This window comes from Rhipicephalus microplus, chromosome 2 (genome assembly GCF_043290135.1).
Source record: "Rhipicephalus microplus isolate Deutch F79 chromosome 2, USDA_Rmic, whole genome shotgun sequence".
NCBI classification, from domain to species: Eukaryota; Metazoa; Arthropoda; class Arachnida; order Ixodida; family Ixodidae; genus Rhipicephalus; species Rhipicephalus microplus.
In genome coordinates this window covers 220,444,603-220,459,261 of record NC_134701.1, presented here as the reverse complement: position 1 = coordinate 220,459,261, position 14,659 = coordinate 220,444,603, and the positions used below count along the sequence as shown (strand labels likewise).

Below are 14,659 nucleotides of genomic sequence, written 5' to 3'. Positions count from 1 at the left end.
ATGTGCTCAGTACGTGGTTCTTTCGTAAGAGCAGCTTTACATTTAGCTTAATGCAAAGCAGTTTCCTTGCTTATTTGTTTCATCTTCAGTGGTGTGTATTTAAAAAGTGCTATTACCAGTAATTTTTCAGGAGTCAGTTAAGAGGCTGTCGTCAGATTTGCATTACAAAACTATGCTTTGCGTAACAACATATTTCACATTCAGTTTTCTTGCCTTTTCAATAAAGGTCTTGCTGTTTTACCATAGGAAAAAAAAGTAGATATGTAGGATGATATCTTGTTGTCTGAAAATGTGGCCCTGGCTTAATTTAATACTCTGCTTTGATAAGCCTTTCGTCGCGCAGCCATAAAAAGGGAGTTTGGAAGTTCAGTAATTAAATATGTGTTAGTGGAGTGCAGGACCACAAAATCCAATATGTATAATCAAATATATACCTGGTTTTAAACCCCGAATAACGAAGCACGTGTCCCTTGCGATCTTAATACTTGAAGTTCTGCGCCGGTGCTTAGTTCCAGTGGAGCACTTTTTTGGGAAATTTAGTTCTAGCAGTGCTAGCCTTCATGTAACCTGTTGCAATATGTATGAGGTCACAGCTGAAGGCCGTTGCTGGTCATTGGAGTTACGTGACGGACAGCCCAAAAGTAAAGCTCTGGTTAATAATACTCAAATGATGTTTGTGTTATCTCCGGTTTGAACTAAACCACGAAGTTTTTTGTGTAAGTATTGTATACGTTTCTTGCATTATATAGCTTCCGCAGGCGATGCAGAAAAACAAGTAACTTGCAGAGACCCAGACAACGCTGTCCTTCAAAGACTACAAGTTCGAAGTATGCCACGACAATTCGTTATTTTAGCTCATCAAACACAAAAAAAGATTACATGAAAAGATTGCGAGAGTAGTTCTAAAACACATTAGCAAAAGATAGTGATAAACTGATCAAAATGTTTCGCTTCTGATGCGGTGTTACCCCTATGAGCTCCTGCAAAACACTCCCTTTGTTTTCTGGGCCTTATCAACTTCTTTTACAAACACGTACGTACACCAAATCCGACATAAATTTGGTGTATCTGCGATACACATAAGTAAATGAAATAGGTTCGGTTGGGTGCGCTTATGTATGGTAAAAATATTATGTTAAGTAATATATGCGTTCATGTAGCATGTGTAGTCTAACAAAAAACCGCACTTTAAGCACTTTCCAACATACTATCAATAACTGTGGCATTTAAACGTCAATATGCGATGGTTTCACACCTATACCTGAGCACTGAAGAAAAGAAATGCCAAAATTAGCTATATTTATACCTCTGCGAAATAGTCTGTTTTACAGCAGTGCTTGCGGCAAGGTGTCAGCTTCGGGATTATCAATACCAGCTGTCACGCGTCGCTCTCTCTTCATTTTCTGATAAGATAGAATGAGAATCTGAGGCTTCTTTTTTTAAAGCAGAATTTATTTTAATGAACATACCTCTGCAGTTGTCCGCTACGGTGTATCAACCGTTACAGTGTTCAGCTGCTGACGCCAATGAAGTTCGCGAGTTTGATACCAGCCATGGCAGTAGCATTCTAGTGAATATGGAAGAATGGTTGAGGCTGTGTGATGTGAGTGTAGATTAAAAAACGCCGATTGGTCTAAATTGCCGGATCTTACGTTGTCCCTCAAAACCATATCGTGGTTTTGGGTTGGAAAGCCCCAGATATCATTACTATATTCACATTCGCTGTTTCTGATTCAATTTTAAATACAATTTTAGCTAATACAATTACTCCTGGCATTTCTAAAGACATTAATGCACGTGTGTTCATCATTAAGCGGCTTCTGCTTATCACATGATATCGAATGCTTGCCAGAGGTCGTAATCCAGTCTCAAACTTCATGAAATGTCATCTGTCTGGTAAACGCTGCGGTAAGACATTTTCTGCACAGCGTAACAATCTTTTTTACATAAATAGAATCCTATGCCACTTCTGTCACTTTTTTCCCTGGGTACACAGCTCAGCCTTGGAGTCAAACTAAAAGCAAATTTAAAATAGTGTGCGATTGTTATCGCTTAAAACATAGAAATATATTGTGCCACACTTTTGTGAGATAGTACATATTTCACAGATAGAAATTGTGCCAATGAGGCCCCAAAGTGTGTCTGTTATCTGGGGAATATCTGGGAAACCTTCAGAATAGATGCACTGCGTACACGACTGTAGCTGTGCCAAGTGTTGTTTATCCTGTACTACAGGCACCGGTGAAAGTGAGCATGTGCTTTGTGTCTTACGGTAGCTATGTTTTCTTTTTATATCTTATTAATCTTTCTTCTACACCCACCAGGGCAAGATAACAATCCAAAGATTTATATCGGTCAATCTGCATGTGTTTACAAACATGCGTCTCTCCGTTGCTCTATGTTTGAAACTGCTACGCTTACAGTACCGCCGAAATGGAAGATTGAACCGAGCGACAAGTCCAGCATCGTCAGGTCGAGGGTTACTTTTGACTGTCAAGCGGAGGGCCATCCACCACCACTCATTCGATGGAAGATAGCCCTCGGTGAGTCATTCCATGTTCCAAGCATCTATGTGCAAAATCACGGGTAATAGCGATGTCATGTCCTTTACCAGATTGGACATACCACAACGCACCGAACAAAAGTTATCTACAAGATATTACAAAGTCTTGAAGAGAGATGGACGTACGAATTCGCGGTATTAAATCCCGGCGGCGGCGGCTGCATTTCTGATGGAGGCGAAAATGTTGTAGGCCCGTGTACAGAGATTTGGGTGCACGTTAAAGAACCCCAGGTGGTCGAAATTTCCGGAGCCCTCCACTACGGCGTCTCTCATAATCATGAGGTGGTTTTGGGGCGTTAAACACCACATATCAATCATTACATGAAAACTATACTTGTGTATTAGTCACGCGATGTCATCTTTTTTGAAGTTGTATGCAATTTTAACTATGAATACATCTTGTGTGACTTGTTTTGTTTTTCATTCTGCATCTATTTTTAACGCTATAGCGTTAAAAAGCTCATTTCGCCAAAACTGCGGCATCGACTTCGACGTCGGCGTTGGAGTCGGTGTCGTTAGTTTTGAGCGAAAAACCATCAACGTGTCCTTGACGAAAAATTGAGACAGATGCAAAGCAGACAAAAATAGACTAAAATATTTGCTTTTAGTGAGAGTCAAATTCAGTTTGTTTGCGCGAAAAGCGGGTGTTCAATCACATTCTCACACTTTTGCTTGGGACCACGTCACAAAAAGAAAGAGAACGATTGGGATGTATGAACAGCGCAAAAAAAAAAAAACAAAGACCTATATGGGCCTTGTCTATATTTTTTGCGCGGTTTCTGCATCCCAAGCATGAACCGCCAACTAGCCCAACTTTGGCTATCATTGAAACAGTATGAATGCCATGTTGGAGGAAGAGCTTCCTTAACGCAATAAATACGGCGTAGCAAACATGTACAAATGTTCCTTGTGTCAAGATATACGTGAGTTCCACAACCAGCAGGTGTTACAAAGACCTACACATTACAAAACACTCGGACATACTTATGCATCACCAGAAGGTGAGGCATCAACGTAGTGAACAGCTACATAGGTTCGTATGGTGCCTGACGGATGCGTAGTGGGTCGCTCGCTGATTCGCGAAAGGAATAATTATGGCGTATCGGGCAATTCACAACTGTACTTGCAGTAAGCATTCTCGCATAGTTTAAAACGGCCACTCTAACACGCACAGTCATTCGTCGCTTTGTGGCATGGTTGAAGCATGCACCCAGAATCGACGCCAGCCTAGAAATTCGAAATGCAATGCACCCCCCCCCCCCCAAACCCACCCCCGGGTCCAATGCGTTATCGGTTTCTACAGTTGAAGGCGAAGATCAAACGTCTTCTAACTTTTTTGTATGGGAAATATGTGCGAATCTATGCGAAAACTGGTAGTGGAAAGTTTGCAACTAAAAAAAATAGGCTTCTGTAACGCAGTGCAATTATATATATATATATATATATATATATATATATATATATATATATATATATATATATATATATATATATATATATATATATATATATATATGTGTGTGTGTGTGCGTGTGTGTGTGTGTGTGTGTGTGTGTTAAACAATAGCAACAACGTCTCAACTAGCGGAGACCTATATATCAGTAAATTAATAGCTTTCAATTGGCGTTTATGCTTCGTAAGTACGTTTCAAGGGACGAGCTTGCTGCTACTGCCCCGCCGAGGTAGCCCAGTAGTTATGGCACTCGACTGCTTGCCCGAAGGTGGTGCGATTGAATCCCGGCTGCGGCGGTTGCATTTTCGATGCTGCCGAAAAAGTTTGAAGCCCGTATACTTAAATTTAGGGGCACGTTAAAGAGCCCCAGACGGTAGAAATTTGCGGAACCCTCTCTTACGGCGTCTCTCATAATCATATCGCCGTTTTTCGATCTTAAAACATCGATATCGTTATAAGCCTGCTGCTACGAAAGGCGCATAATAAGTATTTTGGCGCTATTGAACACTGATACAGGAACATAGATAGCATGGTTCTAAAAACATAGCTGGCGCAACTCTATTTGCGTCGATATGAATCATAAATGACCTCGTGCTGTGGCACACTAAGACAAATGTTTGGATGAGCGGAGCGCAGTCCTATACTGTATTGATTTACTCGGTAATAACGTTTTGCGCAAGCCGACTGGTGCCACGCAAATGCGTTTCACAACTGTTCCATTTACAGAGCCAGTCGATGCGGCATGCTCTGCTTATATGCAGGGGTGATGTAAAAAAAAAAACCTCCGCAATATTACAATAAATAGCAGTACATATAGAAAAAAAAACACATTCACGTCATGCATACGCAATTGTCGATACTGGCTGGGTGGCCATTTATCTCCGCTTAACATGGCGCATCATTATGACAGAACGATGATCTAAATTGGGAGGTATAAAAAAGGGCAAGGAGAGGGAGAGGGATCACTATTCGTAGACAATGCAGGTGTTCTACGAGCGTTGTCACGAACACCCAGAAGCGGCTGGTTTGCACAGGGGCCGCTGTTATGGTCTAGTTTGCCAGATGACATCGTCACGAATTGCGTGACTCGGCCGCATCATCCACATACGACCTCGTTGTACAACGGAGGCCTTTTATGACAAGAAGAAAAAGGAAAAAGATCTAGGCAAATAACCCTCATCTCCTGTCGGCAATCAATAGGCATCCGCTGTGGAACGACATCCACCACCCTCTCCTTTGTAACATAATAAAATGGGGTGAATGATCGAAAAAAAAAAAACGACATGCACTTGGGAATCTTCAAAGGCCTAAGATATTCACGTGCTAAAACAATAAGCAACAAGGTAAAACTAAACATCTCTGTTTGTCTGTGTTAATTTTTTCGTTCACCAATGAATTACACTCAATAGAGACTGTATTTACACTACCTTCTTTATTGATATTTAGTTGCGTAAATCGCGACATAAGATCCTTTTTGTCGGTGTTTCTAATCAAATCTTTCTCTTTCTCTCTTCTTTCCTCTCTTTTTTCCTTCTTACCCTGACCACCATTCCCGTTACTTTCCTGCCCGCTTTCATTTCCCGTATCTGCGGATGCCACAGGAGACGATGCGGGAAAGGCGTTTAAATCCATAATCAGCAATTATCATATGCAGATGTTCGAAAACGGTTCTCTCATTATCAACGACGTCGAGCCCAAGGACGCTGGTCAATACCTCTGCGAGGCGACTAACGGAATCGGCGTGGGAATCAGCACCGTCGTTCGGCTCTCTGTTCACGGTGGGTGTCTCCGTTCACGGTGGGGCTGCAAACGTTCTCGCACCACCATAACGAATGTGCCCGGAACCATGGTATTAGGCTGACCCACTTTAGCTTTAGCAACGTTTAACTTTTCTTTTCGCGGTGTTTCTTTTCTTTGTTTTATTTTTTCGCCTCGAAAATAATTTTGAACCGGGGCATTTCGGCAGCGACTCTCTTCGCAGACTGATTACATTTCCATCTTCGCAAATGAAGCGGCTGTTTTGCACGTTACTCTCTTTACCTCGCTGCTGCCCATATCATCTTTTGTTTTCTATTCTTGACTCTCTGAAATTGAGTCGAACAAGGGATCCTATAATCACTGACGATAGCTCGCTTCCGTAATAAATGTGAGACGAATCTCTGGCAAAATATTACGTGTACTTCTCATTGTCTTTTTTTTTCTTTCCTGTGTGGGTTGGTGGCTCTTCATACTTAAAAAGTGTTTCTTTTTTGTGGGCATGTGTGACTCTCACCTAAGATGTTTGTTTTCAATAGAGATTAGTTACAATGAATGTTAAAAGAATAGAAATCTCTCTGAATTATGTAAGAGGTGTGCGCAGCTGTGTTCATCGCTAGGACGTTGTGAAGAAACAAGGTTTTAATACCGCCGTAAAGAAGTGAGTTACTCTTATTCATAACGACTTGCACAAGCACCACGTCTGCGAGATATTGCGCTATCTCATTTTCAGGATCTTCGATAATCGAAAGCAGCACCAAAAACTTTCGAACATTTGTATTCGTTTGACACGCATCTGCTGGTTTACTTGGTCGAGAATAGCGTTCAACAGGTTGCGAAAATAAACAGCATGACTAACTGCACGAAAGACAGAAGTACCACAGGACCAACAGGTCTTCAGTCTCTCTTTCACGCTGGCTAACGTCGCAAATGCCACACAAACTTGCCCGGACAAAATCCCTCCTAACTGCAAAAGGTTGTTTTGCATCTGAATCACTTATATATACGGATTTGAAAATTGATTTCCGCTTCGTTCACAACTCTTTATACACAAGTTAACGTGATGTACAAGTAATATGGCTAGATTAACATGAATAAAGAGTCACCCAGCAAAAATAGTCCAGGTAGAATCTTACACCCATGTGTGGAAATTACAGTGAGGTGCCATAGATTGCTTTACATCCCCATAATTTTTGTTCTACAGTGGCCGCGCATTTCAAAGTAAGCTACCAGGCTCTGCGTGTCAACAAGGGCGAGCAAGCTCGACTCGTGTGTGAAGCATTCGGAGAAAAACCACTCACGATATCCTGGAAGAAAGACAACATGATCCTCGACCATCGCTACATATCAAGGCAAGTTTATCGCACTCGGTTTTTAAAGACGATAGTCTTTTGGGGGTACTTAGACGGAAAAACGTTGGTCTTTTTATCTCTCTGTATATTTGTCTGTTAGGCCGCCATAACGATGCCCCGAATGGAACCAACCGCTACCTCTATCGGCCAACGCAATCCGCAGTACTCACCAATACTGCTCAAGTTTCAGCGTTCATACTTGTGCGACTGTCAATTCAAAAACCGTAATTGCGCATATTTTAGGTACCATAACAGCATGTCAATATTTTCTATACGTGGCTTTATATTAGAAAAGGCATACATAAGTGATTCCAAGGACCACAGATTTTATCACGTTGCGCTGACTATGTAGCCTAAAAAGGCAAGTGTTTCCATCGCTTTGCTAAGACAACCCGGTGGTGGCACCTGCCGTCGCTTTGCATTCTACACCTTATCGCTTCCGAGAAGGGAGCGCACGCCTTGCTTCGTTTTCGAAGCGTTTTCGAAGGTAACTGCCAGATAGCGCTCGTGTCTAACGTGCCTCGATGCACTCGTTCGCCTTCGCTGCACGAATAAAGACCCGCCAACGCAACGCCTCCAAAATACATTTCACCAATTTTCTCGGCCACAACATCAAATAAACGTTTTGTTCATTTTTCCAGACAGAAAATGACTATGGTCTTTCGACAACATTTACAGTGAAACATGCACATGCGGCACCGAATTTTTTTTTGTTTTCCTTGCACTGTTTGTATCGCAATATTACTATTGTCTTGTGTAGAAAGCAGGAAAAATGTCGTGTTCTAAAATATAAGCAAAACAGTTCATAACATTCTAAGTATTGCACGTATTGCACAACACTTTCATGAGCGAGAAACACAGACTTTAATCGATCCAGAAAAACACATGAGCTTCAATCAACCCAAAAAAGGAGGTGGAAAAATTAACTTTTATAATAAAAAATCAGCAAGTTTAGCAGCTGGGCTTGGGCCTCCCACGAGAGGGCGTCAAGGGCTTGCCTCGACGCAGCTTCGTGGGCGTGCTAGGTCGCCCATGTTTGGTCATCGAGGGCGGAGCTCCGCCAAGCCTCACGCAGCCTCGACGCTAGGGTCGTGGTGTTAGTGTGTATGTATGCGGCGGGCACTCCCACAGCATATGCGGAAGTGTATCCGAGTGAGTGTCCCAGCACCGACACTTGGGAGTAGCGTGTACGTCCGAGAATATGAGGCGGAGGCTGGACGGTGAGGGACACGTGTTGGTTTTCAGTAGACGTAGAGTGGTGGTCAACACCTGCAGAGCTTGGAATAAGGTGGGGGGGGGGGGGGGAGGCTCATCGTCCGAGGTAAAATGCCTTAACGATATTATTGTACTTAGACTGTCCCTAGTGTCGAACTCATCTCCTGTTACTCCGGTGCGGTGGACGCCTCGCACAATGGAGTGGGTGACCTTATTGAGGTATGGAGTTGTGGGTGGACTGAGCCCGCATGGGCGAGAATCCATGTCAAGGAGATCATGCTGTCTTTAGAGCGTGGTGCCTGGCAAAGGATGCAAAGCACTTGAGGGGAGATGCGGCCTTTGCTGAAGTTAGTAACGGCAGAGCGAGTTATACATAATTGTGTGACAGGTGGGGTTTAGAGTGCCAGGGTAATGACCACTTCTTCAGCCGTCTCAGCAGTGGTAGTAGAGACACTGGTTGCATGTTGAAGGACGCCATCATGTGTGGGATCCTTAGAAAACGCAATATTTTTTTTCCGAGGGGCTTGTTCATATGAGACAAATAACCAAATGAACTGAACAGACAATTAGTCCCGGGAGTAAGCATGAACTTGCGAGTTCCACTTATCCGACGCACTCACTCCAGTGAGACCTCTCCAACACTCCTATTTGTCCATATACTTGCATCACCATGCACCACACGCTTCACGCTATGGTACGTGATATCTCACCATTGACACAACAGTTTCTACTGGTATAGTGACTCCAGTGATTCTACCAACTGTGTATTATATCAGATGACCGGCAATATGCAAAATAAAAATAATGTATCGGCACTGCCGATACCTTATCGATGGCGAACCTTCTATTTGAACTGCTTTCATCAAGGCGCCATCATTATCGAGAGTAGAACGAGACTACGTATTCCGTAGAGAACAGGCGCTATGTGACACAAACGAACAAATTCAGAAGAATAGTGTTAACTACTTTGCAAAACTGTGACACCTCATGGGCTCATACGCACAGGGTTAGTAAAGCACAATAAGCAGGAATAAGCACAGCCTCAGTAAATGTCCTAGCGTGGGGCTTTAAGCATGTCGATAGAGCATTTTCTTCCTAAAGCGTCTCAATTCGTCATACATATAGTGCACTCTTTACTCAATTGACAACTTCTCAAAATCTCCCCTCTAACCACAGCCTCATTCGTTTAAACTGTATCTAGTGATCATGTTATTCTCCGGTGGCCCCAAGAAGCCAGTTGTGACATTCATACGTCAAACACAGCCGCGTGGCACAATTTTCGCGCTTCTGGCACATCAGTCAAAAAAGATTTTAATTTTTTTAATGCCATGATACAGTTATCTCCAACCTGCCCTCTGCTCGTACAAAAGGCGCGTACCGGAAAGCGCATCGTCATTCCTGGTGGTGGAATGAATGGCCCAACCAAGCTATATCTTGACAAGGTACAAAAAATAATAAACTGGCCAGGCACACCAACTAGATTTTCACCAGTCAAATAGACCTGAAAAAATAGAACGAAGAGCGTCTCTGTGTTCCCATCCTCAAAGCTAAAGCAACTAAATAAAGCTAGTAATTGATAATCCAACAAAAACAAGGTAAGTTAAACTGCACACCTCTCGTTGATCGAAGAAGCGGGGGTGGTGGCTGGGAGAGAGGAAGGAAAACCGTGCTGAGAGGCCAGTATTACCAGTTCGAATTGAAACCGCAGGCAGTGCGCAGGACCCGCGCGACCAGTTCGCTCGAAGAGCGCACTGGTATATGGCCCGCAGTTGTACGCCGAGCACTGCTTCTGGCGGCAGCAGGGGCTGAGGCGTGCGCCGAGCGAGCCCTCCAATATTTCGCCGCATGTCGGATCCAGGCAGACCTCGGCGCTTGCACGGCGCGCCGCAGGGGGTCTTGGAGTTTAACGATGTGAACATAAATCCCCGGTGGCCTTCACTCACCATCCTCCGCAGAGGCGCGCGTGGTGCGTTCGGTTGCGTTGAACAGGCCGCAGCGCATAAGGGAGAAATCAAGAGCGACTGCGGCTGGGGCTTTTTCCCGCACGCAAGGCTCCTCTTCTTGTTCTTCTTCTACTTCCCCTTCCTTCCCGACGAATCTTCCCATTCACCTCTTCCTTTTTCTTGTCCAGACGAAACTCTCGCACAAGGACTGTGTGCTGCTCAGTTGGGTATAGTACTCGAGTATTGATTTTCGCTCTTGAATCTCTCGCCTTGCTTCTTCGACCGTACGTGGTGCTTTTGTTGTTGCATCGAGAGAAGAGATAAATAAATAAATAAATAAATAACGGGCCCGTTGGCACGAACGTTTTTACGATAACGTGAAAGAGTTCCCTGAATGAATGCAAAAATAGAAATTGTTAGCTCAATGTTGGTAATAGATAAAGTGGTCAACAACTCTGACGAGCACCAACCTCGCTAAGGAAGAAAGTGGAATGCTCTGGAAACAAGCTTGCTAAAAAGGCAGCCTGAGAACTTTTTTTTTCATTATTTTCTTTCGGCGCCGCGGCTGATCGAGTGGTTACAGAACGTCGTCACTGTTGCTATAGCTACCACAGCCTGTTGCGCAGTCAGCCTCGTAGCCAGTGAAAATTATACATTATTTTACGGTGAACAATACAGAGTGCGTTAGGGTTGGAGCCACACCGTTATCGCCATGTTTCTCTGAATGACTGGAAACGTGGAGACGATAATTCGCCTATAGTAACAGAAGAAATTTTATGTATTTTACGCGCATCTGGAACACCTGGGTTTTTCGAGATCATTATTTTTTAGGTAACATTAATAAACATTTCTGTTTCTTTTTTTCATTTTGGGTCGGATTGTGTTTTTTAATATATTAAAGGATACATTAAAAATTAACTCTAGGTGTACCTATCAGTCACCGTGGAACATTGGAGTATCACCCCTCACGCACACATCGAAAACATGTCCACAGCAGGAACTGCATTTCTTTTTCTTTTACTTCAGGGACATAAAGAAAATTTACCTAGAGTATCAGCAAAGTATAATTGAACACGGTATTAATTAACAAGCCTTAATTAGAACAATTTTTATAACAAAGCCTTGTCTTAGTCCTAATTAGCAAGGGCTTAACTCAAGCGATCCTGGTAGTTAGGATGGCCTTAATATGTAAGGTCTTCTCTTTTTATGCGTTTTTCTGCTGCTTTCTTCCCCTCTCTTGTTGTTTTTTCTTTCTCTCTCTGTCTTGGAAATGTGCATGCATTGAATAGAAGCCTAAATTTCACACCCTCCGTGTCATTTTTGGTGAATTTGCTGAGTACAAGCCTTAATATGCACCAAATTACAAGAAGATACAAAATATGTACTGTAGCTATCCTCATTTCTCGATTGCACATCGTGGAGAGCAAACTGCCTGTAATTAGCCACTAGGTATCATGAAGAAAGGGACCAAGAGAGCACACTTCAGCCGAGTTATCACATTGCAAGCACTAGGCGCAGAGCTGCAGTTTTCTGGTCCCCCCAAATGGTGGAACAGGAAAGTTTAACAGCTCCTCTGTTAAAGGTAAACAACATTTTATATATAACTTTTTGAAACTCTATAGACCTTTTGCGTTAGAAACGCATGAAGGTAAACCCCTATTCATATCATTAAGGGGCCTATAGTGTAACAAATTTATCAGTCATATAATGGAAACCTAACTCACGGAATCCAGTCATAACTATGTTTGTTGGGGAAAAGTGTGAGCATGCACGTCTATCCAAAGTCTTTACCCAAACACACATCAAAACCTGAAATAAAGAAAACTACCGCAGAAATTCAGCGGAAGAAGAATGTAAAAGAAAAAGCTGCACCTCGGTCGCAGGATATGCTCCGTTCAGGAGATGATACCAGAGCTTGCGGCAGCTAACAACGGTGCAGTCATGCTTCACGCACAACATAGAGCGGGCAAGAGTTTGCGAGTGGGAAGGCGGAGATCGGGGAAGAGGTGGGCCTTAGTCGAAGCGGTGAGGCTTTGTGAGGTCGCTTCCGATGGCTGTTGGAAGAAGGAGCGCTCAATAACACCGCGTCGCCGGCAAATGTTTTTCCCATGGATATCGCGCTAGAGCCACTCAAAAGCTGCCGACATAATAACACTGCAGCACACGTACACAAAACTAAAAATAAGATCTTTTGCGAACCCAAACGTCACTATTCAAACTACGCCAGAGACGAGAGATAGGAAAAGGAAGTGGTGGGAATGCGAGAAGATGAACAGAAACTGCAGAAAGCCGCGTGTAGTACGTTATTCTTTTCAAGCGCAATAGGCCGGCGCTATGAGGAGGCCTCCCTTGAGTACCGACATCAGCGGCTTTGAAGCGACGAGGCTTGCAGGGCAGGCGCGTGTGGAGAGTGCTCAGAGGGGAGAAGGAGGCCAGGCAGCGCAGTGGTGTGCACCGAGCGCCGGGTATCGACCCATTAAGCGGAAAACCGGCCGGCTAATTAAACGCCCGGAAAAAAAAGCGATGGCTTCTTTTACGCGGGAAGCACACACACAGACGCACGCGCTCTGCCTACGAACTCAGTGCGGTGTGCTAGGCTTCGCCGTGCTCTCCCATCAGGGCGAGTCAATACCGGCTCGACTTTTTATCTACCAGTGAGTCCGTGCGTGTGTGCGTGTACGAGCTAGTGTACTTATATGCGTTAACACAAGGAAGCTCGCCTCCGCGTGCTTCATGCGCATTAGCGTGTTTTAAGAGGCCTCGCTTTGCGGCTAGGCGTGCGCATCACTTACCGCACTGCGTAACGGGATACCGCAGCTTTGAGTGGGAAAGTGTTGGTGCGGACGGCGGCTTTGAAGAATCACTTTTCGTTTGCTGTGAAGAAGTTGGAGGGATTGAAATCAATTTCGTCTTCTCCGTGTACGTCAACGTCGTTATGATTTCTTCACTCATGACACAAGAAGACTTTTGTAGTTGATAGGCCCACCTCCAACACCCCTAACTTTGCAATGGACTCAGATTGAGGACGAAAAGTTATGTGCTGTTCAACCGACGTAATCACGCGAAGCTGAGCTGGTCGCAACAGTTTTACCCCGTAGCTATTGCCGAGCATTCCTAATCGATTACAAGCTGCATTGTAGAACTAATGCGAGGCCCTCAGTTTTTCGATGATGGTTATCAGCCGATCCTGCTCTCCACACCACCTGCTTCGCCAGCGCCATAGCTTCATCTCTGTCCTGCCCCTCTCTCCGTAGCTTTATCCTATCCCCGTTACTACCAGTCATTAACCAGACAAGCAACTCCGCTTCCCTTTCTCCCACATACCTTCATCCCCGCTTTACTCTTTCGTTACACTTCCCTCTCGCTGAGGAGAGCGCTGGTGACGAATCGCCTACGGTGTATAAGGACCCTAAACAGCGCTACCGTTAAAAAAATTACCGTATTGTCGGTATTCGTATGGACATACGAGTAAGTATCGGTCCGCCTCCCAAGGATCGCACCAATACCTACTCATATTCAAACCTTTTCAAATTACAGCTCCCTTTGAAAAGTGATTCTATGGGGGCTACACGTGCCGCTGGCCCCTGTTTTGTATCCAGTCACCCTCTCTTTCAAAGGCCTCGCAAACTCACAGCCGCAACCAGCTCTCCGCAGTTTTGCACTGCCCATCGCGCGCAACGCGCCGCCGTAATTAGGGCGCGCTCTCCTCGTGCCCGAGATCCCGGAGCCTCGCTCCGAGAGCTCTGAAGATAATCGTTGCACCGGCCGGTCAGCACCTCCGCCAGCGGAGCAGCTTCAGAACGGCCACCCGCATCCTTCCAAGCTCGACACCCAACCACGTCCGCCGCGCCTCACGACGCGAGCAGCGAGCGCGGCGATGCTGCCCATCTCCGCAACGAGACCGAGTGGCGTCCGGGAGAGGTGGCGGTGGAGGCGAGCGCCGACCGTTAATTACGGACGCTGAGGGTGTCCACCGCCAGCTCGCCTGGCGCTTACGGGCTATGCTCGGCCGCGTAATAGCGAACGGCTGATTAAGGAGTGTCATTGCAACCATTCTCGTGGCCTCCCGTTACAGAGGGACGATTAGGAGTGATTAGCTTTCGCGTGCGTCCCCCAAGCGTGGCGCTTGCACTCGCGAATAAAATTAGTATAACCAATTTTTCTCGCCAGTGCAGGATTCACAAATGTGGTACAGTGTGCCGCTTTAATAATGGATGTCAACAGCGTTCTTTCTTTTTGGAGGCTTTAGTTGCAGCACAAAACATAATTGCTTCCTGATGGGATTTCGCGAAACGGTCTCATCTCTTGTAATCTTGATATCAAGCCCCGACGCGGTGGTCTAGTGACTAAGGTACTCGGCTGCTGACCCGCAGGTCGC

General features: G+C 44.8%; 1 protein-coding gene across 1 annotated transcript in view; it reads left to right on the top strand.

The window, feature by feature from the left end:
* LOC142774977 (cell adhesion molecule Dscam1-like) overlaps positions 1-14,659 on the top strand; it is a 480,705-nt gene that overhangs the window by 400,573 nt on the left and 65,473 nt on the right. Inside the window, exons 11-13 of the mRNA XM_075876146.1 lie at positions 2,424-2,543; positions 5,618-5,794; positions 6,976-7,123. Coding sequence (XP_075732261.1) covers positions 2,424-2,543; positions 5,618-5,794; positions 6,976-7,123 — 445 coding nt within the window. The remainder of the gene's footprint in view (positions 1-2,423; positions 2,544-5,617; positions 5,795-6,975; positions 7,124-14,659) is intronic.